General features: G+C 46.6%; 1 protein-coding gene across 5 annotated transcripts in view; it reads left to right on the forward strand.

Moving 5' to 3' along the window:
- HECTD4 (HECT domain E3 ubiquitin protein ligase 4) overlaps positions 1–26,861 on the forward strand; it is a 1,724,100-nt gene that overhangs the window by 248,360 nt on the left and 1,448,879 nt on the right. For all 5 annotated transcript variants that reach the window (XR_011199486.1, XM_069214810.1, XM_069214812.1 and 2 more), the window contains exon 9: positions 5,023–5,184. Coding sequence is in view for 4 of the 5 variants with exons in the window: in XM_069214810.1 (XP_069070911.1) it covers positions 5,023–5,184 (162 nt within the window). In the remaining variant the exon portion in view is untranslated. The remainder of the gene's footprint in view (positions 1–5,022; positions 5,185–26,861) is intronic.

Consider the following 26,861-nt stretch of genomic DNA (forward strand, 5'->3'; position numbering starts at 1 on the left):
AGGGAATATAGTGTGATTCACACAAGTCACATGACCCTGGAATAGCTGGGATTCTAGTTTGCAGAAATGCCTAGGTTCATTAGGATTCTTTAGGGGATAGCCAAACCCAAATACTGCAGCTACGCACATTGCCAAAATGGGCCAGTTTACATGGCAAAATGTTGAAGACTACATGTTACTTTATGTAGCCTTTCCTGTCGCAGGAGATAGACCCACTCACTGCATAGCCGTCACGTGTCTAGCTAACATTAGTGCCAAAGCGATGAAGCCAGTGGCAGCCCCCAGGCTTGCTGCTGCTTATGGAGGCCCAAGACACATCTTTCTACGTTGTTCGAGGCTTGTCAACCCGTTGCTCGTAGGACTGTCATGCAAAATGGCATTCCAAAAGGCTCTTGCAAGGGGGCAATCCCAAACATATGTAAAATATTAGCTCGGAATCTGGACAATGAGGGCAGGCGGGTGATGCCGTAGAATAAACTCTGTGGAGTCTGGACAGTGTCAAATAGGCCCTGTGGAGGATAGTATTGTAGGAGGCCGGCTCAGTATATGGTGTACACCTACAGGTAAGGCACCCTGTACTGAGTTTAGGCAACCGTTAGTGATAGTGTTGGCGGCTCTAGATAACCAGAGCTCTCATAGGGGTAGCTGTGTAGAGCAGCTAAGGCTTATCCAGGAGGGTGTAAAGCAGTTGCAAATACCACACAGGTCAGTCAGTGAAGTACACACAGGAAAGAATCACACCAGTGTTAGAAAAATAATTATTATAACACACACGCTAAATCGAACTTTGTTATATCTCCTAACCGAAGATTTGGTCATACAAAAATATACTTAGCGACAGGTAAGTAAAGGTATGAAATAACATGGGCCCCTATGGGGTGGAGCCAACCTGTATACAAAAAAATGGAATGCAAAACTTATCCCAACCCACACAAGGACCCTTAGGACAGGTGCCAGCCTGCAGAGTAGAAATCTCAGGTCAGTGTCCATTGGCTGGTCGTGGCTAGAGTTTTCGCATTTTAGGATCCTTCCCAGAGCACCCAGAGGAAACCCGTTGGGACAAGAAAGGTTCGGATAGTGCCCCCACCCGTGAATACCCAGAACAGTGGAGTATCTACACCATGGAGCCCAGGTGCATAGGGGGTGAAGTTGTGTCAGAACCTCCCTCTGAAATCAGTGGGGGCCTCGGTTGTCCAGCTGCTGTCGTGACTTGTGGACCAGGTCGGTGAAACCCAGGAGTGGATCATGGAAGAAGAGGACCTGGTGAGAGACGGGACAGTCCAGACCACCCAGAGGTGCCCAGGCGGTGCAGGAGGGCAATGCCCACCCTTCTCGGTGATGCTTCCTATTGGACAGTGGACGAAGTGCAGCTGTGTAGTCCAGGCGATGCAGGAGGATTCCAGGAGATGTCCAGGAGCTGTTCCACGCCGGTCTAATTGCAGAGGGGTCAGTGGTCAGCCGGACCACCAAACAAACCTTGGCAAATGCAGAGAAGCATTGCATGGAGTTTTCAGGCTTTGTGGTGACCAGCAAGGTCCAGGTGACTCAACCTTGGCAGGTAGTTCAGGGTCAGCACTCAGCCCAGAGGAGAACCAGCAGGGATCGGTGTAACCCCCTGTAGAACCCCCTGGCATACAGCACAGCAAAGAGGGATGCCCACGTTGCAGAGAGGATGTTCTTGGAGGCTGGAACTTCTTGGAGCTAGGAGGTCTTCAGGCTAAGGATCCAACAAACCTTGGCAATGACAAGCAGTCACGGTGCACAGGGGTTCCAGCCAAGCAGCTCCAGTGAGGGACCACAAACTTTCCAGTTGTAATGAAGGTAGGTAAGACCTCTGGAGAGCCACAGAACCACCACCTGTGATATGGAGCCTTGGAGAGTCCGTGGGACAGCAGGATCCACAAGCCGGTCGTCGTTGAGGTGCCTGCGGATCCAAGAGAGTGAGTCCTTCACTCCGAGGGTGATTCCTTCTTGCTTTCGTAGTGCAGGCAGTGTCCCAGTGAGTCTGAGGGATGCACAGCCACGGGGTTGAAGAAGTCTTTGCAGAATTTGGAAACAAAGGATGAGCCCTTCTAATGGTTACAGTCTTGCTTCAGGTTCCAGCAAAGAACCGCAGCGGTTCCGGTGTCCAGGTTGCAGAAGTGTCTTGTAGAGGAGACTTGCAGAAGGTTCCTGAAGTCTTGCAGACGAATCTGGGGTGCCACCTTAAGGGGAGCCCTTAGGTAACCCAGGAAGGGGGTTGGACACTAACTGCAATAACCCACCTTTCCGAGAGGGTCAGAAATGTCACTCAGCTGGACTAACCAGTCAGATGCTCCCAGGGGCCTCTGCTTATCTTATTTCCAAGATGGCAGGATGAAGTGGCTACCTGGCAGAGCTTTGTGCACCCTCCCTAGGGGAGGAGCTGGATAGAGGGGTGGTCACTCCTCTGTCCTTTGTGTGGTTTCGCACCAGAGTGTGAACCGGGGGTTCCTGCACTGGTGCAAACCAATTTATGAAAGAAGGACATCAAATGTGCCCTTCAAAGTAGTCTGGTGGTGCTCAGAAGAGGTGGTCACACATCTATCTTACAGGAAATCCTTTGTTATACTTTCACCTGCCCGAGTTAGGCTCAGCAGCAAAAGGGCAGAACAGTGTCTGGGGTCGGCAGCAACACGAGCTGGCATGCAGAACCTGCAAGGCTGTACAGGCAGACATGGGGGAATCCTTTAAGGAACTCCCAGAGTACATGGTGCATTGCAACTACCACTTGAATCGATGTAGTTGCATGATTCCAGCATGTTCGATACCAAACATGCTTAGGTTCGGTGAAGCCATTACGTAGTTGGACGACTTGTGTTGTCCAGTGTCCACTACTTATCGTAAGATGGCTTCACCACACTTACAAAGTGCAGGGAATGCAGTCTGGGATTTTTAGGGGCACCTATGCTCATGCAGGGGTGCCCTCGCACTTAGAACCATTCACCCTGCCCTTGGGCTAAAGGGCCTACCTTAGGAGTGACTTACACTGTCAGAGTGCAGTGACCACGATATAAGGCAAACCTTATATCTGGAGTGAAAGGTGCATGCACCATTTCACACAGGCTGCAATGGCTGGCCTGTCATCACAGTTTGCATGGGCCCCCATAGGTGGCACAATATATGCTGCAGCCCATGAGGGGGACACCTGGTGTACCAATGCCCTCTGTACCGAAGTACCAGATACTAGGGTCTTACATGGGTGCGCCAGTATGCCAATTGTGGGGTGTAAAATTACCTCACATCTAAATTTAAGGGAATGAGCACGGACACTAGGGTCCTGGTTCCCAGGATCCCAGTGTACTACAGTTTAAACACACTGACACCGGGCACAAAGTGGGGGTAACTATGCCTGAAAGGTGCAGCTTTCCTACCGTCATGTTGTATACATTGAAATAGAGCATTAGAGGAGACCTTTCGTGGTTATGAGTGCCCTTTGCCACTTTTTGAGTGAGCAGATGCCGCAAGTCCTGTTCCCATTTCTGCTGCAAGTTAGGGAGGGGGTCAGTGGTCCTGTTCAAAAGCATTCTTGTAAGTAGTTAAGGGGTTAATGATGTGTCGTATTATAAGGATATCATTCTCCCCAGGATTTTTCTCAGCTTCTTTGAAACATACTAAAACCACACCTATACTCAACAGAAATTAAGGAGATTCACCAACTTTGCAAACTTACACCCCATCTCAAGTCTGCTTTCTCTTATCCAGGTTGGAAAACATTATAATAAGCCCTCAGGAAACAAATAAACTCAGTAATTAGTGTGCTGGAGATCGGAACTGACCACAGCAAAGATGCTTCACTTTTAGAAATAAGCAAGCATCCTGCCTCAGACGAGACACAAATTCTGAACCTCTCCTTATCTTATTAGACATGAGCACTGTGTTCATTATTGTAAACCACTCTATTCTTTGTGGATTGTAGTGCTGAATTGGTGTAGCTGACATTAACGGTTTTGCCTAACCACGTTCAAGTGTTGAAACTGTTGAGTGTCCTATGTACCTTAATTTCAATGACACTGAACAACTCTATATACCTTCAGGATGGTTCCAAATCCCGCCTCTGAAACCTCTGTGCCAGAAGTACACAGTCATTTCTGGATGACAAGAAATGTCTTACCCTTAAAATGCTTGAACAATACAAATCTCGATTAATCTATAGTTAATCATTTCACCCTCGGCCCTTGTTTTCAAATGCACTCTGCTCTCCGTCTGTAGCCAAAACATAAGCGGAGTCTTTTGCATTGAACCAATTGATGTCTTAATTGAAACTAAGCTCCAAGTTATTTCTAAAACAGATTAGATCAAAACACACTCCCTTTCTTCTCCTTCATATAAAGAACTTATCTGAGTGCTCACCACTCCTGTATTGGATTAATGTAATTCTTCATACTCGAGAATTCCCAAAAATAAACAACATTTATATTGGTGCAAGACCAAGAAGCCGGGCTGTTTTTTCCGGGTTAATTTAGAATCCTGCGTATTGCCCCGCCGCTAGAGTTAGACTCGCTTCCCACTGCAAGTAGGATATTTTGCTGTGCAGACAATTAGAACATTGAGTTCAGTGAAGGAGGGGTATGCATGGAAATCCAGAATTTAGTCCTGGGGATTTTTGTGATTCTGCAATTCCAACTCCTGAGAGGAATTCCACAATGCGTTGTTTTCGACATTAAGAATTTTCTTTAAATAACGGGTGTATTGTGTTTTTTAAATCTTTAAGAAACATACATTCCACTTAGATTTTTTGCATTTTTTGTAGAGAAAGTGATCGAATCACACATCTCATAATTAGTCACCTTCTTTTTGTATGTAAACTTTACGTTATCAATCCAGATTGTGTAGGTTAAGGTGGAAATATATTATTGTTTGTCCTAATTATCAATGTACATCTCACTGCATAGTGACTGTTTGCACCACGAGGGGTCTTTACTGTATTTTCTAATTGGCAATCCTTTAACATAAGGTATTGTTAGTGTTTAATAAAATGCATGTTTACATTCTTTATTTTAGCAGCAAACACAAGCTGTGGACTGCCTCTAAAGATGTTGCGGAAAACTCCAATGTACACATGTGGAACATATCTAGTCATGCTAATTCCACCGCCAGGAGGTTCTGGAAGCTCAGCAACACGATCTCTTTTTGGGGGCACAAGCGGATTGTCATCATTAAAAAGTAAGTTGAAGCATGATATCTAGTACTGTGTGCTTCTGAACATAAAAGCCTGCTTTCTCATATTAGAATATTCAGGAATAGTGCGTATAAGTTACTCCTGCAATCATTTTTATTAGATCATCAGTAGGAGGTGTTAATATTTGGGAAAAAAAGGTTTGTTTCATATTCTGTGTTTTCATGAAGCGCAATGTTTGCAAGTTTTCTGTTGCTAGTTAGTATACTGATATAATGTGTTGATAAGGCTTTTCTTGCACTTTGAACAGCAATAATTGTCTTACTTACTGCAAATATATTTATCCCTCTAATGTTTCTTCTTGGTCCATTGATTGTAACGTTGGTAAATAATTATATGGTGGCGTCTTATGTGTTCTAGCCCAACAGATTTCACATTTAAATGTGGTTTATTGCTGCTTTTTTGGATGCCTTGAAAAGCTTCAACATTACTGCCTGGCAGAAAGTACCACTCATTTACAGATTTGTTGTAAAGTCCTCAGTGGGAACATCCACACATCTTCATAAGCAAAGGGCCAGTGGATGGGTTCAATTGCGTGGGGTTGGTTTAATCTGATGCAGAGGCAAATTTTTCTCCCGTCATTTCCATCACTGACCTTTAATACTACATTAGTATTAGGAGGCCATTGGAGGACAAACACTGCCTAAAAACAGATCACCATGTTCCAGTTTGATTTTTGATCATAGTTTACCTCGAGTGCCGACAGATGTCCCTCAAACTTGTTACAGGGTCTGGATTGGGGTCCATGACTGCTTCCTCCCATGATGAGGCTACAAAAACCTCCTCGTGTATAGATGAACACTTAGCCCACCTATGTCTAACAGACTTTTTTTTATTTTTTATCTGGTGTCCTAATTTGTTTAGTAAAATGATTGACCTGTATCCATCCCATATGGACAGATTATTATGAATCTGTTTCCTCTAGGACCTTACCTGCTAGCAGAAAAAGTTATATAGGGTGAGTGCATGGCAGTTTTGCTTCTATGGTTTACTGCATCATGAACGTTCCTTGATACTGTAGCACATATTTTTTATTGTAATATAGATTTTTACTCTTACAATTACTTTTGCTTTTGGGAGGAATGCTATTTTCTTTCCATAGTACAAGTCAATATATTTTTTAAATATATCATACCTAGAAATTTCTTAGGCAACAGTAAAAATTTTCCGAAATACTTGAATTTGCGGCAAACATTTTTTCCTTTATTTGGGGTAAAGGAGGAGTAATTTAGTTTTTGGTATGCTTCCATGGCATTGCAAACCCAACATGGAGTCGAGTGGCCCATGCACATTCTTTTTCTTGAGATCTCATGACTTCAACCAGTTAACTGCGCTTTATTTTAATTTCTCTTACCTGAAACGGCTTATCCTGGCGCAAGTTCATTAGTGGTTTGGATATACATCAGACAGCACCCTTTCATTAGTGGCCAATTCATTATTTGTATATTTTATGTCAAAGTCCATACTGGTGGACATAGAAACACTTAAAGGCTTATTACTATTTAGAATAGCAAATATACTTTTGTTTTCAACTAAATACTTGGAAAACATGTCAAAGGTGTAAAGCTTCCTAGAATATCAAATGTTTTTGTTTCTTTCAATTTATCATCATAATTCTCTTACTAAGTTGTTCTGCAGTATTGGATCTTTCATAGATTCATGTGCTTAAAGCATTCCCCGTCGTCGATCTGGGAGTCTCTGGTATCATAACAAGGTGTAAGCATTAAAACAATAGGCTGCTAAAGGAATGTAAAGCTTAACTTAATAGTCTATCTATGTCCTTTTAAAAAAGGACAAAAGTTATCCACTGACCAATCGGGCAACAGCACCCTGTAGAAGGCTCCAGTTTCTCAGATTTTCTACCGCACGTCAGGTGATGGAAGCCTCCCTGAGCTCTGCTCAGTTTTCTCTTCAGAACATCTAATTTCAGCAGTATTCTTCTCAGGTCAGCTTTAAATTTCGTTTTAATTCAGCCTAGGACACTCTAACCCTGTCCAGATAGTCAAAGTCATAGGTAGGCTTGTTTAACCCATATAACACCTGTGGCAAAAAGAGGCTCCATTTAGAGGACCCTCTTAGAGAGTGTATTTAATGTCTCCATCCAGAACATAAAGTCATACATTGCAAAATCTGTAGAACATTTACACAGAAAACCCTAAAGTACAGGGAAGGAAGACTTGTCTTGTGGTTACAAAGACTGAAATCAAAAGAGCATCCAGTCTCTGAAGAAGAAATTGTCGATCCTTCAAATACCATAAAATCCCACAAGAGAGGAAGATCGCAGGAAGGGAAGCCTTCGGACCACCATAGGAAAGCACTTAAATATAATGGAAAGGAGATTTTGCCACATAAAAAGAGGTATTCCACTAAGGTCTCTTCTGAGCCCTTAAAATTAGCTAATAAGGAAGTTTCCCTCAGAGAAACATCAAAATCACTTCCTTTAACATCATGGGTTACTTCTGAGAAAATTGCAAAAATGTATTCACAGTTGACGACAGCCTCATCGATGATATCGACTACATCCACCACCATAACATCGATGTTCAAAACGGCGGCATCTCCAATGATTATATCTTCGTCTCCGCTAGCGTCGACGAGCATTGTCTCTTACAGGATTATATCTAAAGCTCCGTCTTCTAAGAAAGCAATGTCGCAACAGCCATCTCAGAGGTCGTCATGGGCCCTAAATCCATCACCGTTGTTGATGGGCTCATCGACGAGCAATATAACCACGCCGACACCATTGTCTGCGACAGTAGCATTCACTACCCCATCGTCGACGACTCTACCATCCACAAAGCCATCGTCAACGAGAGTATTGTCGACACCTCCGTCGAGGGGAGTACCGACGACAGCCACATCGTCTATAGAGTTTCCACCAATCAAACCTTCTACCAGCATGTCACGGACACCTTTAATACCTGTGACAGGCATGTTATTGTCTGCACTATCCACAGAGGAAGTCTTAGGTCCAGAACACTCATCGCCAAGTAAGATCACCCCATTTCCACCACATCATCTAGTAGATGATGATTCAGACAATGAAGGGCCTTTCGGAGTAGCTCTCAGCCCTTCCAAATTAGAAGTTAAATACCAAGATGACAGTCATGATGATGCTTGCATAGATCAAAATGCCAAAAGCGTTACCAGATCTCACCACATGATCAACAGGACCAAACAGCCCACATGCCTCATGACTTGATATGTAATCTGCAAACAATGCTCCAGGATTATTATAAACGATTTCCTGAATCCGCTCAATCTACACCTCCATCACAGTTTCCAATCCCAGTGAGATCCCCTCCTGAAATACCACCCACTCGCCCTACTACATTGCCTTTATCCTTGCCTTCACCATCTTCAATGCCATAAGCAGACCTGCTGGCAGACGACCAAGATGCCTCAGAAGAGGAACAAGAAGAAGAGGGTGAGATAAGAAACCAAGCCTCAAAGAATACGGAGGCGGATGATTGTCATACAATCACCATCACCACTGCTACCACCTCTTGTAGACTCTCCACCAAACGATATTGGTGGTTTTCGTAGCATAATGGAACGTGTAGCAAAGAGTTTCCAATAACCCCTTGCCTTAAAACAGACAGACTGTTTTTTATATGATTTTAGGGAAAAGTCATTTAAAGCAATACCCGTTATAGATTTTATCTGGCAAGAGGGTATTCGTACTATGAAAAATCCAGCCACCATATCAGCAGTCATGCCAAGACTGGATTAAAAAAAACAGAGTGCCAGAGAATGCGCCAGCATGTTTAGTAGGCCATCCGAGGCCAGCTTCTGTTATTAGCCAAGCGGCCCAGAGGCGTTCCAAATACCCGTCAGCGCCTATCACTACACCTCCAGATAAAACGGCCGCCACCTTGATTCTATTGGGAAGCGATTCTCGTGTATGGCAGGGCTTACAGCTTGGGCAGCTAGTTCACTGGCAATTCTTGCAAGATTCGACTGACAAATGTGATTGGATATGTCACAGTACATAGATCTCCTGTGCTGGCCTGCTGCTTCTGTCCTGGGAGTAAAAGGGCTGAGCGTTGCTTTCTACTTCCTGCTTCCAGGGGTTCTCCAAGGGCTTGGACTGAGCTTGCCTCCTGTTAAGTCTCAAGGACACCAAAGACTTCATCCTTCAGCACCTGGGCTCTCTTGCTGAGAGCCCTAACTTGCCAAGTGGTGCCAAATCCAGTTACTGGGCCCTTGGGAGTTAGTTCTGGTGCAACCAGGAAGAAACCAAGCACATCAACTTCAGAGCGACTCTGCCGCAGCACCTGTGGCCCCGTGTGGTGATCACGACACTACAAAGTCGCCACCTCGAATCTCGACTTGCTGGATTCATCAACCCCCCCCTTGTCGTAAGGAACCCACACCTTGCCACCGACGCGGCATCATCTCCCCTGCAACTGGAAGGAACCAGCGCCTCACTTCCCCTGCCTAGCAGTTAGGAACCAATGCCTCATCTCCCCAGTAGCAGTAAGGAAACAAAGCCACACAGACTCCAGCGGCGCCAAACCTCCCGGACTCCGTACAACATCTTTGTTTCCTCATTGTTTTCTAGGGTACTGTACCTTGGGTCCATGCAGCCCCACTCCAGCCTGGGCGAGCAGGAGTTATCTTAGCTGTGTGACTGCCTTACCCTGACCAGAGTGAGGGTCCTTACTTCGAGAAGGTGCAAACCACTACCAACTACAGACCCTATTTCTAACATTTAAAAGCAGTTGATGAGTTTAGGTGTGAATATGTGGAATACCAAGTGTGCAATCAGAGCATCAGTGTGGGTTGGAGCTTTGCATGCACAGCAGAATGATCCAACCGAGTCAGCTGATATACAGCCTGGCAGCAAGGTGTGTCCCTGTACCAGTGACCCACTGAATACACTTTGGAGGAATCCCACCGACAAAAACTCATGGGAGCAGTCCACACATACAGCAGGCGTTCATGCATCACTTTTATAAGGGGCCCTGGCCAAACATAGCACAGACACTGCCACTTCCCTTGATCCCTGCTTCTCCTTTGCATGGGAGAAGTCACCCAAGCTGCTGACCAACACCCACCTTCACTTCACTCCACCGCCGAAGCAGGCAAGTCTTCAAAGGTAGCTCCTAGCAGCGCAAGTCCAGCATCTACCCATTCTCCACAGGCCCATCCCCTCCAGTTTATGACCAGTCAGCAAGGTTTGCTAGGAACTTGGAGGTCCACACCTCCAGGCCTTAGGCTTGAACTGGAATCATTTACTTTGTCTCACCATGACTGTACCTAGCATCTCTGCCCCCGATGCTCAGGAATCTGCTGGAGTGAGACCACTGTACAAATCGATCAGGAGGCAGGGCCTGAGCGGCCAGACAATGCATCTCCTTTTCTCGCCACTTGAGAATGTCAGTAAGTGCTTGATTATTGTTCTCCACTGCTGTCACACATGGCTTTTTAAAGCTTATGGATGATTCTCACTGCAGATGATGCAGGATTGTTTACCAGGCTGGCAGAGCCCTTTCACAACATGGCCATCTTGGCTGTTTACACTCTTGGACTCCCTCCCCATCAACTTCATACTTTGAGCACTCCAGACCCACTCAGTCAGCTAGTGACAGAACCACTGGCACCAAGTGAAGCTCCATCTAAGAAAGTGAAAGTGGGTGAAATCGAATATAATCAAAATCCAACACATCCAACTTAACAGCTTCTTCCTGCTGAGTGCATCAGCCACTTTTTAGGTCGAGCGTGCAAGTGCTTTGACCTGTTGTAAGTATTGTGGGCTTTTATCATGGCCACCTTGCGCCCATCACTTTCATTCGCTCGTGGGCGGGCCGGTCAAAAATTTCTTGATGTCATTGGTAAATGGTTTTCGTTTGTCCCGCCTTGAGGCTGTTTTTTTCAAGCCATACAGACTGCCCCGGTTACATGGATGATTGCACAATTGCTGATATACTTCAGCGGGGGCAAACTATTTCTTTTATCTCGCCCCTTCATGCTGCTTGGTGGCCATGACGCTCTGGGTGCGAACAGGCACAACAGCGTGAACTCGATCCACACTATTAGAGCGCTGGTCACATTGTTCACAGTTACCTAATCAGAGAAATTTCTTGTGGCTCTCCTCCTAAAACACTTGAAATTGGTGAATGCTGTACATAAAACAGAAATCCTCTGAAGCTAAAACAGCTCACAGCTCTCCCTGCACAGCGGGAGAGTTGATACTACAATATTCACTGCACTCGGGGAAAACTCGATCTATAATGCTTTGCAGGGCATTACTTTCTAAAAACATTTTTGTCCATAACTCAGCCTGTGGTGGTCTTAGGACAATGGGACCACCTTCAAAATGTTCACAGCAACATGCTCTTTCTGTCTAGGTCATCTTTGGGTCAGCACACTAGGTTAGTGGGGACCCCAAAATAATAACTCCTCCCACCATTCAATGTTTGATTAATCTCTCTCACGGCTGGAACTTTTGTTTTACAACAGGGAATAGTGTGTGTTTTGAGCGCCTTATTTGTAAAATCATTGTAATAGGCCTGCTGCTCCTCAATTTATGTAATGCACTATGCCCTCCAAGGGCTAACTATATGGCTGCACTGCATTATTTGATGCTACGTCCTTTTTGTGTAGTTATACTCTCTAGGGGCTAACTATATAGTTAGATGACCATTTCTGATGGATACATCTACCTGTGGATTCCTCACCTAATGAATTCTCCCATGGCGCCAGCATTCAATGGAAATCTTCTTCCTAGCTTCTGCACGTCGATGAGGACGTCACATTAACCCACGCGACGCCGTCTGACGTCATACAGGCAATAAGAGGTCCTCGCCGACGTCAGTTCCCTTTTTTCCGTGCATTCGAAACGGTTATCTTCGAGGGAGCTACTGTTACTTTCATAGTTACAGTGTATTTTCTGCTGCGTGGATTTTCTCTGCGGTAATTATGTCTCAGAGGAAGTCGGGTTTCAAGCCCTGTCGAGAGTGTTGGGGGCAAGATGTCCGTTACTGATCCTCACTCCGACTGTTTATGGTGTTTAAGCTCCGACCACGACATCGCAACATGTGATTCATGTCAGCACATGAATCCGAAGGCCCTGAAAGAACGTGAGGCTAAACTATTCATGGCGAAGTCGAAAAGGAAGGAGGAAAAACATCATAAGTCTTCTTCGCCAAGGTCTCATCGGCGTCATCGAGACTCCCGGCGCTGTAGGGATTCACTGCGCCATTCCAGCAAGGAGTCTCGTTCGTGGTCGCCTTCGACTCGGCGTCGGAAGACTTGGGAGGTCAGTCCCACGGTCACGCCACATCCATCGACGCCGTTGCTTTCTCCGGCGTCACCGACTTCGCCTGGACAGGCTTCTGTGATCGAGGTGATGCAGCCTCAGGTGTTTTCTCTGGCGTCACAGACGTCGGGTCGCCTTCGATCCAGGCACCCCAGTATCCGGCTTTTCCGGCCCCTGGAGCCGATAATACCGCATTTCTGAATGCGATGTATACCATCTTCCAACAGATGGCTCCAGGCGGTGCTCCGGCTGGTCCTTCGGGGCCGTTGGCTTTTTCGTTGGGTGGTCCTGCACCTCTACGGCCGGCACCCTTTATGCCCTTTCTCCCTTTGGGGAATATGGGCTCGGCGCCGGTGTCGGCGCTGGTGGCCGCTCCGGTGGCTCCAGAGGTTTTGGCCCCGGAGGTTTCCATCCCGTCGACTTCAGGATTTTGTCCTGTGACTCCGGCGGGTCCATCGGAGACTCCAAGACGTGACTTTCTTCGTCCGGCTCCGACTTCGGCGCCGAAGCTGCCTGTGGCGCCGGACATGGCGTCGGATGGTTCCGGAGATCGGCGCCGATCCTCGACTTCGGCGGAGGCCATGTCGACTCCGCGTATCGAAGAAAGACTGCACTCGAGAAGGCGTGCTCTCCGTCTTTTGTAAGAGCAAGAATACCAACGAGTCTTGGAGGAAGGAGAGGTTGAGGACTCTGGTGATGGACTTCATGGTCTGGATACAGCCAGTGGGCTGGATACTTCCCCAGAGTGGGACCTATCATCTCCAGGGGAGTATACAGAGGAGGCTGCTACCTTTCACGCTGTGGTAAGAAAGGCAGCTAACTTTCTGGACTTGCCTTTGCCGGTGGCAGAGGCGAAGCAGAATTTGCTGACTGAGGTACTACATCCGGCCTCTGCTGCAGCGGAGCCTCTTTTGCCATTCAATGAGGCTTTGCTTGATCCGGTGTTAGAGGTGTGGAAGAAGCCAGTATCTTCCTCGGCTGTTCATAGGGCTGTGGCCAGGAGATATCGGGCTGCGCCATCTGACCCTGGCTTTCTGTCTAGACACCCTACGCCGGAGAGCTTGGTGGTGCAAGCCTCCTGTTCCTCTAGGTCAGCGCCTGGATCTTTCCCGACGGTACCAGGGGACAGGGACTCCAAAAAGTTGGACATGCAATCTAAGAAGATATTTTCGTCTTGCAGTATGGCATTGAAGGCCACCAACGCGACTTGCATTCTGGGGAGATACATCCATGCTCTTATGGACGACATATCATCTTCATATACGGAGCTTCCCCAGGGACTTTTGAACATTGTTTCGGATGCCCAGGCTGCTGCAACCCAGATTATCCAGTCTGGGCTGGACACGACCGACTCAGTGGCTAGGGCGATGGGCACGGCTGTGGTGGCGTGGAGACAGGCCTGGCTCCGCAACTCGGGGTTCTCTGCGGACGTGCAGTCGACCCTGTTGGACCGCCTGTTTGATGGGGACAAACTGTTTGGGGCCAAGGCGGATTCGGCCTTGGAGAGGTTCAAAGAAAGCAGGGCCACAGCCAAATCATTAGGACTGCAAGCCCCTTCTTCTACCTCCTCCAGATTTTTCAGGAGGTTTCGTGGATTTGGACGTGGCTCTTCCTCCTCTTCCTTTCGGGGGAAATTCCAGCAACCCACCTCTTCCCTCCCCTATAGATCATTTAGAGGGAGGGGTAGGGCCCGCACCAGGGGAGCCTCTCAGCAGCACTCTGCCTCTTCCTTGTCCTCTGGAGGGGTGCAGCAGGGAAAGCAGCCTTAGGCTTCCACCATTTCCCACTCACTCCTCTCCTGTAGGGGGAAGGTTACGGCATTTTCTCCACAAGTGGGAGACTATTACATCGGACACTTGGGTTATCAGCATTAAGGGAAAAGGCTACACCCTTCCCTTTTGGGAGTTTCCGCCCCCCATCCCGCCCCGCCCATCTTATTGTTCAGAAGAACACCTCCTGTTGTTAGAACAGGAGGTTCAAGTCCTCCTTTCAAAGGGCGCGGTGGAGTTGGTCCCAGAGCAGGAAAGGGGTCGAGGTTGTTACTCAAGGTACTTCCTGATTCCCAAGAAGGATGGTCGGTTGAGACCAATCCTGGATCTGAGGATCTTGAATTGGTTCCTCAAACAGGAAAAGTTCAAGATGCTGACCCTAGCTCAGGTGCTTTTGGCGTTGAACAAGGGAGATTGGATGGTGTCTGTCGACTTGCAGGATGCTTATTTTCATATCCCGATACTCAAGTCGCACAGGAAGTATCTCCGGTTTGTGGTAGAGTCGCAGCACTATCAGTTTGCGGTCCTCCCGTTTGGTCTTACTTCAGCACCTCGAGTCTTCACAAAGGTGATTTCGGTGGTTGCGGCAGAGCTCAGAAGGAAGGGGATAGCAGTATTCCCTTACTTGGACGACTGGTTGATCAAAGCCAAGTCCCTGGAGCTTGTGTTGCTTCATCTGCAGTCAACAACCCAGTTGTTGTTCGACATGGGCTTTTCGGTGAACGTGCCCAAATCTCACCTGGAGCCCTCTCAGCGCCTCCTGGATACAGCATTGAATCGAGCCTTTCCTCCGCCTCAGCGGATTCAAGATATTCAGGAGTTGGTTCCAATGTTTCGAAATGGAGCGGTAGTTCCAGTCCTCAAGGTCCTTCGTCTGCTCGGTCTGTTTGCCTCCTGCATACTGTTGGTCACCCATGCTCGCTGGCACATGAGGGCTCTTCAGTGGTGCCTCCGAAGGCAGTGGTCTCAACACAAAGGAGATCTCGAAGGTGCTGTCAGGATCTCCAGAGATGCTGCTGTGGACTTGAAGTGGTGGATTGCGGGCAACAATCTTTCACGAGGAAAGCAGTTTGCGCAGTCACCACCAGTGACCACGGTTATAACGGATGCTTCCACTCTAGGGTGGGGAGCTCATCTGGGGGATCTGGAGATCAAAGGGCTTTGGTCTCCAGAGGAACAGATTTTTCATATCAATCTGTTGGAGTTGCGGGCTGTACGTCTGGCTCTCAAGGCCTTCCTCCCTTCCCTTCGTGGTCAGTCGGTACAGGTCCTGACGGACAATACTACTGCGATGTGGTACATAAACAAACAGGGAGGAGTAGGGTCGTACCTTCTCTGCAGAGAAGCTCTTCGACTATGGTCCTGGCAAAGGACCATCAGATTTGCTTGGTAGCAAATCATCTGGCCGGGGTCTTGAATGTACGTGCGGACAGTCTCAGTCGCCATTTCTCGGCCGACCACGAGTGGCGTCTCCATCCAGATCAAGTCCGTTTAATCTTCCAGATGTGAGGGTTTCCTCGGATATATCTGTTTGCCACTCTGGAGAACACGCACTGTCCATTTTTCTGCAGCCTCCAGTATCCGGTGCAGGGGGCTTTGGGGGACGCATTTCAGAGAACCTGGTGCGACCAGTTGCTTTACGTGTCCCCCCCCCCATACCCTTAATTCCTCGAGTATTGAGGAAAATTCGCCAAGACCGGGCTCAAGTCATCTTAATAGCTCCGGATTGGCCAAGGAGGGTGTGGTATTCCGACCTTCTCCAACTCTCGCTGTGCCCTCCGCTCCGTCTCCCTCTCAGGGCAGACCTCCTCTCGCAGTCGCAGGGGCAGGTTTTACACCCCAACTTCCAGAGTCTGCACCTACATGCCTGGAGATTGAACGGGGCAACCTGAGTTACTTCTCTCTCCCGCCTGATGTAGTGGATGTTATATTAGCGGCCAGGCGACACTCCACTAAATCTATCTACGCTAATAGGTGGTCTAAATTTGTTATGTGGTGTGGAGAGAGACAGATTGATCCCTTACATGCTCATCTGTCAGATGTTTTGTCTTTTGCTTTGTCACTAGCGCAAAAAGGTTGTGCAGTGGCTACTATTAAAGGTTATTTGTCTGCCTTGTCAGCCTTCATTTGTCTTCCAGACCAACCTTCGTTATTTAAATCCCCTATTGTTCTTCGATTCTTCAAAGGTCTTCTAAATAAATATCCTCCAAAACCATTTGTTATGCCTCAATGGGATTTGTCCTTGGTCCTGACTTTCCTTATGGGGTCCCCTTTCGAGCCTATGCATTCTTGTCCCTTAAGGTACTTAGTTATTAAAACAGTCTTCCTGGTGGCTATAACATCTGCAAGGAGAGTGAGTGAGTTGCAGGCCTTATCGGTAAAACCTCCTTATACAGCTTTTTATGGGGATAAGGTGGTGTTGAGGACCAAGGCTGCTTTCCTCCCGAAGGTTGTTTCACCCTTCCATTTGGCCCAGACAATTACTTTGTCCACGTTCTAGCCTCCGCCTCATCCTTCAAAGGAAGAAGAGAGACTACATCGCTTGGACCCAAAGAGGGCGTTAAGTTTCAACATTGATAGAACGAAGGATTTCAGGCTGGAGGACCAGCTGTTCATCGGCTACGTGGGCAAGAGGAGAGGAAAGGCAGAAAAGAGAACACTTTCCAGGTGGGTTGTTCTTTGCATTAAAATCTGTTATTCTTTAGCAAAGAAGGATCCTCCTGATGGTATTAGAGCTCATTCCACCAGAGCTAAGTCGGCCACTTCGGCCTTGGCCAGAGGTGTTCCTGTGGTCGACATCTGTAAGGCCGCAACTTGGTCGTCCCTTCACACTTTTGCAAAACATTACTGTTTGGACTCTGAGGTCAGAAGGGACGGCCATTTTGCACAGTCAGTGCTGCAGGATTTCTTGGTTTGACCATCCAGGCTCCCACCACGGGGCGCAGTACTGCTTTGGGACTCTATTCATTAGGTGAGGAATCCACAGGTAGTTGTATCCATCAGAAGAACGAGTTACTTACCTTCGGTAACGACTTTTCTGGTTTATAATATTGCAGTAGGCTTGCTAGCCCTATAAATGGCCTAAAGGGGCTAAGAATATGGTTACACTGTGTTACTTTCTCCTGTTTCATTCATGGGGTTATCACCTCTTTGGGCTAAGAATATGGTTACATGACCATGTTTCTTATAAATATCTTTGTTAGGGTGCCCTCTAGGGGCTGTTTTGAGCATTACAGTCTAATGCCAAAAGTTTATTTCTGATAAAGGTTTATATGATAATTGTATGTGTTCTAATAATCTCTCCTTATTACAATTATTACCATAATTCATGCCAACTTAACATCCTTATTACACTTTGGCTGTTTGAACACTTGATATGTTTGGGTGACTCTTCTAGTTTTTTTCTCCGCTGTGGCTGTCTTGTGTATTTTGTTGGGGAATTATGCTAGCCAGCCAACAATGCTGATGGTGGGGTGGTAAAAGTGGCATTCTATTGAAATTAGCATGGCAGATTTAAATTAGGATGCTAAGTGGCAATATTTTCATTTTTTGCTGCAGATAGAAGAAGGAGGTTAATGAAAGTGCTTTAGCTATATATAGGGCCATGGAACTATATGGCAGGATAAAACAAAATTATGAGGCAGGATTGACCAGTTTATGTGGTAAGAAAAGTCCAGTTGTGAAATTAAAATGCCAATAGCTCTAAATCAAGCAAATGCGAGATCTATTGCATTGAAAATGCTTGTTAATCCTGTCTTCGCTATGAAGCTGCTATATTGGAATAGTCATTATTTATATGGTCATGGTCGCATTTTGACCCAGCATTGTTAAAACTTCTGACTACCAAGTGCCACACAGAAGAGGACTTTTTGTAGAGATGGTGAAATCTTCCAGACAAATCAGTTGTGATCCCTGCAAAATTAGGAATGGAGATTGGTCTAGCTTCCTCCTCGTTTGGATGAAGAGGCAAAAGTGGTGGAAAAATCAGAGTAACTTATTGTAATGTTTCTGTTTATCTGAGATAAACACATTTTGGTATTGTATGTCCTTTATTAACCGTTGATTATGAAAGAACGGTCTAAAGCTGCCAAACAATTCTCTTCTAGGCCTCAGAAACCAAATTTATTGACCTGCGGTATTTACAAAGTAGTAAAGACCAGGTTGAGACTACCTTCTGAGGCATGAGTAGCTTGGTCTCTTTGTGCAGCCTTCTAGCCTAGCTCTGGATCTCATCACTTCCTGAACCACATGCAGGGTAAGGTAAAAGGATTTACACTTTAACTGTAAACCACTAATACAACTCACTAAATGGTCAGCATTTTCATACCTTTTAAACCTAATAAGGCCTTACATATTTCAGAAGGAAAATAATTATCTGCTTCTACTAAATCACCCCAAGTACAAGTCTTCCATCCAGTTTGAAACACCTTTGGATAAAACCAAGAAGTCTGCATGACTCCGGACTTCAACTTCTTTCCTTACCACTGTTCAAGTAGCGTAAAGTCCCAGTTAAAGGTGGAATTTCCTTTTTAAACAATGGTTTGCTATCATGCACAATCAGTAGGCCCTGAGAAATATATCTGAAGGTCTCTAATTGAACCTCCCTACGGTTTCTGTCTCTTCCATTGAACATTTCAGAAATTCTCTTTGGAACATCTACAAGAAATAGATGTTTCTTCTCTCGTGAGCTTTCAAGCTGGCTACTGATGTGGAGAAAGGCCTTGGCTTCTACTTTAGACACTTTTCTCTGTCACATCCTACACACGAATGTCCTAGAGAGTCGTGAGGCAGAGTACCGAGTTTCCAAGCACATTAAGTATTAGTACTGCATACATGATACACCCTTACTTTTTAAAGCAAGCGTATGTTTGTTTAATCTTTCTTGCCATCTTTTTAAACCATTTATGCTTTGCGTCAGGCACTTCTGCATTCCTGAGGATACTTAATTTTGTATATCATGGGAAAGAGACTTAAACCAATTAAAAACCATAGGTCCCTGGTAAAGGGCCTGCAAACCAATTATTATAGTGAATCCCTTACACACTGCAGTCTGACTCTCTAAACAGACATTGATTTGAGAAACCGAGGTAAGGTGATAAATGGATGAGTGGGTAGGCGAATCAGTTTGTTGCTAAGGAAAGGGATTGGGGGAGGTGGATGGAAAAACGTGAATGGTTTGCCAAGTACATGGGTAATTGGGTATAAGTAGCATGATAAATATGTGGGTAGGTGAATGGATGGATGAGTAGGTGGATGATCCACAGATGGTTAATTATATGCTGTGTGACGGTGTGAATTTATGGGTGATTGGGCAAATTAATAGGTGATGACTGTATGGAGAGATTAGTGTATGAGTAAATTGATAGATGGGTCCCCAAGTAGATGGATGAATAAGTGGACTATCAAAGGGGTGAATGGGGTACACGAACGAATAAGCTGAACGAGTATGCAGAGGGTAGTTGGATGGTTAAGCTAGTAGGTACATGGCTGAAATACTAGCTGGATAAATGTGTGTTTCAGAGAAGGAAAATCTGGACATGGATGATTGATTTGGTTGATGGTGGATGCACAAGAGGATTCATGGAAGATCAGGTTTCTCCGACAAGTGGCTTGTGAGGTACTGGTAGTTCTCTAGCTTCTGTAGATAGCTCTTTTGTGTGCAGCCCACTCTACTAAATTAGAAGCTTTTGCTTGGGTGAATTAATATTTGTGTATTCAAGACAAATGTGTGTGTATTCAGACCTCGAAAGTCGTTGTTTGAAGTAACATGGTTTGAATTTTTTAAATATATTTAAAGCTGGTATTTGAGTGATACGTCATGCAGAGTTGAGCAGAATAATTACAAATATTAATTTGGTGCCAGTGTCGTACCCATGCAGAGGCATTTCATATAGAGGCATTCTATGTTGACAAAGCATTTTTTTGTAACTTTACTTCTCCCTACCATGCTTTTTGCATTGAGGTGATCACAGCTGGAAATCTTGCAGATGGTGGCCACTAATCTAATCTTGTCTGATATGGTCACTACTTAGACTCTTAATAGTAGTAGCTCAGGTCTCTTTTCATTTAACGTCTGTAGCTTTTATTACAGAAAAGGTTGGAGACCTTTACGGAAGATGACTTTGTAGCTTGATGTTTTATGAATGAGTAAAGGATTGGGTGAGTACCTAGATGAATTGTGAAATAGTAGATAGGTGAGGGAGTTCATTAGTTAATTGGTGGATGGTGAGTGAGTAGATGAACGAGGAAATGGAGAAGTAGATGAATGAATAGGTTGGTGTTGGAGGAATGGACAGACGGATAGAATGCATTTGTGGTTGGGTGGGTTGATGGATGATGTGTAGGCAAATACCTGAGTTGATGGTTGAGTGGGTGGATGGGCCGGGTAAGTGAGTAAATTAATATTTAATTAGGTGAATTTATGTATGAGTGAAAGGAAAGGTGAGACAATAGACAGTCAGGAGCATGAATGAGTTACTGGCTGAAAGTTTGTTGCGTGGGTAACTAGATAAGCACATGCAGGAATAGGTGGGTGCATGTTTTGGCAGAAGAATTGGTAGGTGGACGAAGGGACAAGTGAATGGGTGGCTAGAAAGGTGAACAGGTGACATGATAACGTCGAAGTCCGAGTAGGTTGATAAGCAGAGGAATGTGTATGTGGATAATTAGGTGCATTATTAGATAATTGAAGGTATAGGTAAAGAAAGGGGATGCAAGAAAGGGGAAACGTAGAAGATGCGTGTGCAGCGGTGTGTAGGGTTGCTTACACGTTATTTGCACCACCCCTTGTGTAATGGGCAGAGATCCAGCTGTCCCAAGCTGTGGGCCCGAGGGTGGGACTGCCGTATCTTCTATTGTTCTGGCATTTTTCTTTACACTGCTTGCACACAGATTCCCATGCCAGTAGTATATCTTCAGGGAATCCTATGAGGCACAAGAGAGAGATGACCACGAGGCTTAAGAAGTTGATCTTGCTAATGATATGTTTTAAAGCTTATAAAGCCCATAGCTGCCCCAACAACGGGGTTTCCCAGCACTTGACCCAGAGGATAAACAAACTGAAGCCGCCAACACCCCACGAAAGAGGGGCTTGCTGGAGAAAAGCCATGTCTTGAGGGATTTCCTGAAAAGTAGATGGTTCTGGATATCCCTAATGAAAAGAGGAAGTGAGTTCCAGAGAGATGGGACCATGGCACTGAAATATCAGCCCCCTGCTTTTGCTCTCCTGACTCGGGTAACATTGGCCATGTTAAGGTCGGCTGAGCGTAAGGGTCACGAGGGCCGGTGAGATGATAGAAAGTTGCACAGGATGGGGGTGGTCTCCTTTGAATGAAGGATCTTATTTATGATGCAGGTCTTAAAGTAAATGCCCCTGTCCTGACAGGATTTAATTGCAATAGAGGGCATTTGCCAAAGTGTGCCTTTTTTTTTTCCCCCCCTGCACCGGTGATGCATTACAAATCGCAGGGACACAAGCCTTGAATACAGTTCCCTTAGCTGACCGTGAGGTTGGAAACAAACATAGTAATCGAAGTAGCAGGGCTACTGAGAGTGAGAAACCTAGTTTGGAAGCACTGGCAACACCCAGCATTCAGCAGCCCTCACTGGCTCATGTTTGCCTCTACTACGATGTACTCTGCACTCCACCCAATGCAAAATCGGGAATAAATCAACAAAATTAAACACAAAGGAGGAACTCTTCTCTCATACTGCAGAAAAATGCAAATACAGTATCCTACTATAATTGACAATTCCTGATCAGAGTGATATCCTAACATTCGGTTTGCCTGCCTCTAGGTTCCCCATTAAAAAAAACACTGCAGAATACCTCACCAAAGGGACTAAGCTGCTAGTACTTACTATATCTAGTATCATTAGCAAACAAAAAGATTACCCCGTTATTGGGTCCATGACCCTGGAAAGTCATAGGTTTATGGTTAGTATTTATTTTAAAACTTCTCTAGCGTTACTGGGAAATGTCTGCATTTGCGGTCAGAGTTTGTTTTGCAACAATCAGTAGCAAAGGCGATTTGAAAGCATATAATTGCCTGCGGTACAAAAATATAATTTGAAGCTAAAAAAGGGGGTAATTCAGGTGAATAAAGCTTGGACATATCTTGGACCCCGTCTTTAGGACACTAGAATCTATGACTGTCCTGCCGCTGATGTGGTTAACTTGGGGAGATCAGATGCTTTACCTTTCAGGATGGGCATCCGTTCAAACTAGGATTGGGTTTTCAAAGCATGAAGTCACTTGGATTTTTACAGACCTTATGCACTAAAGACCTAAAATTATATATCTAGAAGGAATGAGGATAAAAATCTACTCTCATGAAAGATGGCATGGCTACTTTAAAACGTGCGTTATGAGTAGCAGGTAGCTTCAACCTAAACACTACTTGATGAGTTGATAAATCCGCATATTCTGTCAATGTCACCATGTCAAGTAGTTGCGGGATCTTTGTGTAACTCGCTAACGTATGTTTTTCATGTATAACATTTACCCAGTTGAACTGAAACTGCATCTCCGTATTGACTTGTTGGCAGAGTTTGATCCTAGTCTGTGATGTATAAACTTCTCTTCCAGGGGATCCTCATCAATAGTCATAAACATTGAATATTCCCGCCCTTGTGCGGGGACCCCGGAGCATATATAAAATATATACACATTATACATGTGTAACAAACAGTCATGCAGGCTATCATGTTAAAAACAGGCTAAAATGCTTTATTTCTATGAAGTTTTTTTTATTTTATTTTTTTAAATACTATAATAGAGCATAAATAAGTAGCCAAGCTCCTAAAACTAGGCTTGGGGAAGTAAGCAGTAGCAAACTCTAGTGAAAAAATAGAGAAAACTGCATTGAAAAACAATGAAGCATTCTTAGCCAATAGGCTGCATGTAGGTTAACACAGGAGAACCATAAAAACTTTGGCACTGTGCCTTTAAGACCCTGAGCACCTCCAGTATCCCACCATGCCTCAGGGGTGAAGGAAAGGTGACAGTTGGTTCACAGTTAGGTCAGTTCTTTTTTCCGGCTTCTTCTGAGAGGATCCTGGAGCATTGAGCTCTCAGTTTTTCTGAGTTTTCCTCAGAGAAATTATTTAAAAAAGCGTTTTTTCACTTTTCACTCGACAAGTAACATCTTTGTCTGAGCTAGGAAGGTTTTTTCTGACAGAAAAATGCCTTCTCTTTTTGTCAAATGCCCTGCTTGTGGGAAGAAGGCCCAGTCAGATCCCCACTCTCTGTGCATAGTATGCCTGCCTCAGAGTCACTGCCCTGACACTTGTAAGTACTGTAAGAACATGTCTAGGAGGACTCTGAAAGACAGAGAGAAGATCCGACTTCATGGGCTTCAGGAGAGGAAAAGAACATCGTCCTCCTCACTCCCCAGGCATCCAGAACGCCATTCTCAGGAGAGAATGGCCCGGTCGACGTCGACAGGTAGGAAAATACCTGTTTGTTCACCGTCGACGTCGTCGCTACCACCGTCCCACCGGCATAGATCGCCGTCGACGGCGACGCACCCGACGTCGAAGGGAACGGCGTCGAGGGAACATCAGAGCAGGGGCAGGTCTCCGTCGACGGCAGCCCGCCGATCGACGTCGAGCCACCGCCGGCATGCCCGGTCGCCGCCAAAGGCTGTGCGCCCCCCGACGTCAGGACACACGACGTCGAGATCTCCACGACGGCACGAGAAACATCCGCCGTCAACCTCCCATCGCTCCACGTCGAGGCACACGACGGCGAGCAGGTCGAGGTCCAAGGAACGCCGTTCGACGTCAAGGCACTCAACGTCGAGGCAATCAACGTCGAGGCAGGACCAACCGACTGGGCGTCCTTCGACGTCGAAACAGCCATCGACGTCGACGCAGGTTTTACCGGTCCAACAGGGAGCAGAACATCGCCCCTCGCCAGACAAGGCTCAGTCTCCAGTGGTCTCCATACCGAGCGACTCTTCTCGGTCAAGAGCATCTCCTGGGCATGTCTCGCCCATCAACCTATCTCCGAGATGGCTGGAGAGCCTCAACAGACCAGCGGCCTCCCCAGATTCGCAATATTCGCGAATGTATTCACCCACTGCCTCCCCGCCAAGAACGCCATCGCCGACAGCCGGGGCAGAACGGGCTCGTTCAGCTCCTCGACAGCCGACCGCGAGGCCTAGGCGCTCGGCTACAGCGTCCCGCAGCAGATCTCGCTCTCAACGGAGATCCAGGTCGCGCTCAAGAAGATCACCCTCTTGGTCTTCATCAGGTTCTTCTGTCGGGCGTTACTCACCTACTCTTACAGATTCACCACCTGCTAGAGTCTCTCCAGTGGATGACATAACCACTTTCAACGAGGTGTAGCTAAGAGGAGCGCAGAAACTCAATATAGAGGTTCCAGAACCGTCTACCTCCTCATCAATCATCTTTGAGACGCTACAACAGAGATCAGCGTCGAAAAAGTTGCTGCCTCTAGTGCCTGGTTTGTTGCAGCCGACCATGGACACTTTTCTGGCCCCAGCCTCGCTTAAGTCTGCCCCGGCTCGGATTCTTAAAAAGTACAAGGCTCCAGAGCAAGACCCTTTATTCCTTAGGAAGGATCCGCCACCAGACTCCGTGATCATAGCTGCCGCCCGAAAGACCCACTCGGTGGCATCTTCATCCACGGTACCCCCGGATAAAGAGAGCAGGCATTTAGACTCTCTGGGAAGAAAGATGTGCGGGACAGCGGCTTCAGCAATGAAGGTCTCTAGTGCGTCTGCGCTCCTGGGCAGGAACGATCGTTCTCTGTGGGATTCCCTCAGTAGATTTACAGAAAAACTGCCCAGAGAAGACAGGCAAGATTTCCAAGAGATTCTACAGGAAGGATGCCTGGTATCTAACCAAGTTATCAGCGCAGCAGCGGATGGGGCGGATTTGGCGGCTCATGGGTACGCACATGGTATCTGTGCGAGGAGATCTTCCTGGCTGAGGCTCACTGGCTTGAAACAGGAGGCACAACAACGTATCCTGAATCTCCCAATTGCCGGGAATTCTCTATTCGGTGCCCATGCAGACGAAGAGATGGCCCGCATGAAGACCGAGGTGGATACCATGAAGGCGGTAGGCCTCGAAAGAAGGAAAGATTTCAGGCGGAGGTACAGACCGTACGATAGACGCCCTTTCCAACAGAGGGTTCAAACCCCTCATTGGTCGCAAAGGTCTCAGCAACGACAGGGACGCCCTCTGTTTCAGCGAAGAAACACAAGGGAGCGAGGGTCAAGTAGACCTCAACAGTCCACTCCAAAAGCACCCACTAAGCAATGAAGTCTCGCTTCCCTCGACACTGTACACCACTCCGGTGGGGGGAAGTATTATTGTTCATCTTCACGAGTGGCACTCTATCACAAGAGACAAATGGGTGCTCAATATTGTCGAACATGGCTATTCTCTCCTTTTCAAGCAGCCTCCACCACACTTGCCACCAACCAAACACAATCCGGCTCATCTCACCTTGCTACGCAAGGAGGCTCTCGCCCTCCTAAGAAAGAATGCCATAGAAAGGGTTCCACCTGCCCACAGAGGAAAGGGGGGTCTACTCCCGTTACTTTCTAGTAGCAAAGAAGGGTCAAGAGGGCGTTTTCAGGCCAATCCTGGATCTAAGACTGCTGAACAAATACATAAGAAAGCAGAAGTTCAGAATGCTAGCGCTTCACCAAATTTTCCCTCAACTGCATCAGGGAGACTGGATGTACTCCATCGACCTGCAGGATGCGTATTTCCACATCCCAATAGCTCCAAAGCATCGAAAATTCCTGCGCTTTCGAGTAGCGTTACAGCATTACCAGTTCAGGGTTCTACCCTTTGGCCTGAAGTCTGCTCCAAGAGTTTTCTCGAAATGTATGGCAGTGGTGGCGGCGCATCTACGAAGACAAAGGATATACATATATCCATACCTAGACGACTGGCTACTAAAGGCTTCTTCTCCGGAGCAGGCGAGAAGCCATCGGGACATTGTACTAGGAGTTTGCGAAGCTCTAGGTCTTCAGGTCAATTACCAGAAGTCAACCTTGACTCCAACGCAGAGTCTTCACTACCTAGGAGCTATCATAAACACAGAACTACAAAAAGTGTATCCTTCGGAGGAACGACTGTCCTCAATAAACATGAAGTGCCAGGACCTGTTGAGAGCCAGCGCACCTACGGCACGTCAGGTGACATCACTACTGGGCTCCATGGCATCTTGCATCTTTATTGTCCCAAATGCCAGACTCCACATGAGACCCCTCCAAGAGGCATTGGAGGCCAATTGGAGCCAAAGAACAGGTCGCTGGGAAGCCACAATGCGGCTACCGGAGGTAGCACTGCAGTCATTGAGATGGTGGATGCACAGACCTCACCTGTCAGTGGGCGCTCCGTTTCACCAGGTACTTCCATCCGACACTCTGGTAACGGATGCGTCTCTTCAGGGATGGGGGGCTCATCTGGGTCCTTTTCAAGCGCAGGGTCTGTGGTCAGACAAGGAGAAGCAGTACCACATCAATCTGCTAGAACTCAGAGCGGTCCATCTGGCTCTCAAGTCTTTCACACCGCTAATTCAGGGGAAAACTCTATTGATACAGACGGACAATACAACCACGATGTATTACTTGAACAAACAAGGGGG

This window comes from Pleurodeles waltl, chromosome 11 (genome assembly GCF_031143425.1).
Source record: "Pleurodeles waltl isolate 20211129_DDA chromosome 11, aPleWal1.hap1.20221129, whole genome shotgun sequence".
Classification (NCBI taxonomy): Eukaryota; Metazoa; Chordata; class Amphibia; order Caudata; family Salamandridae; genus Pleurodeles; species Pleurodeles waltl.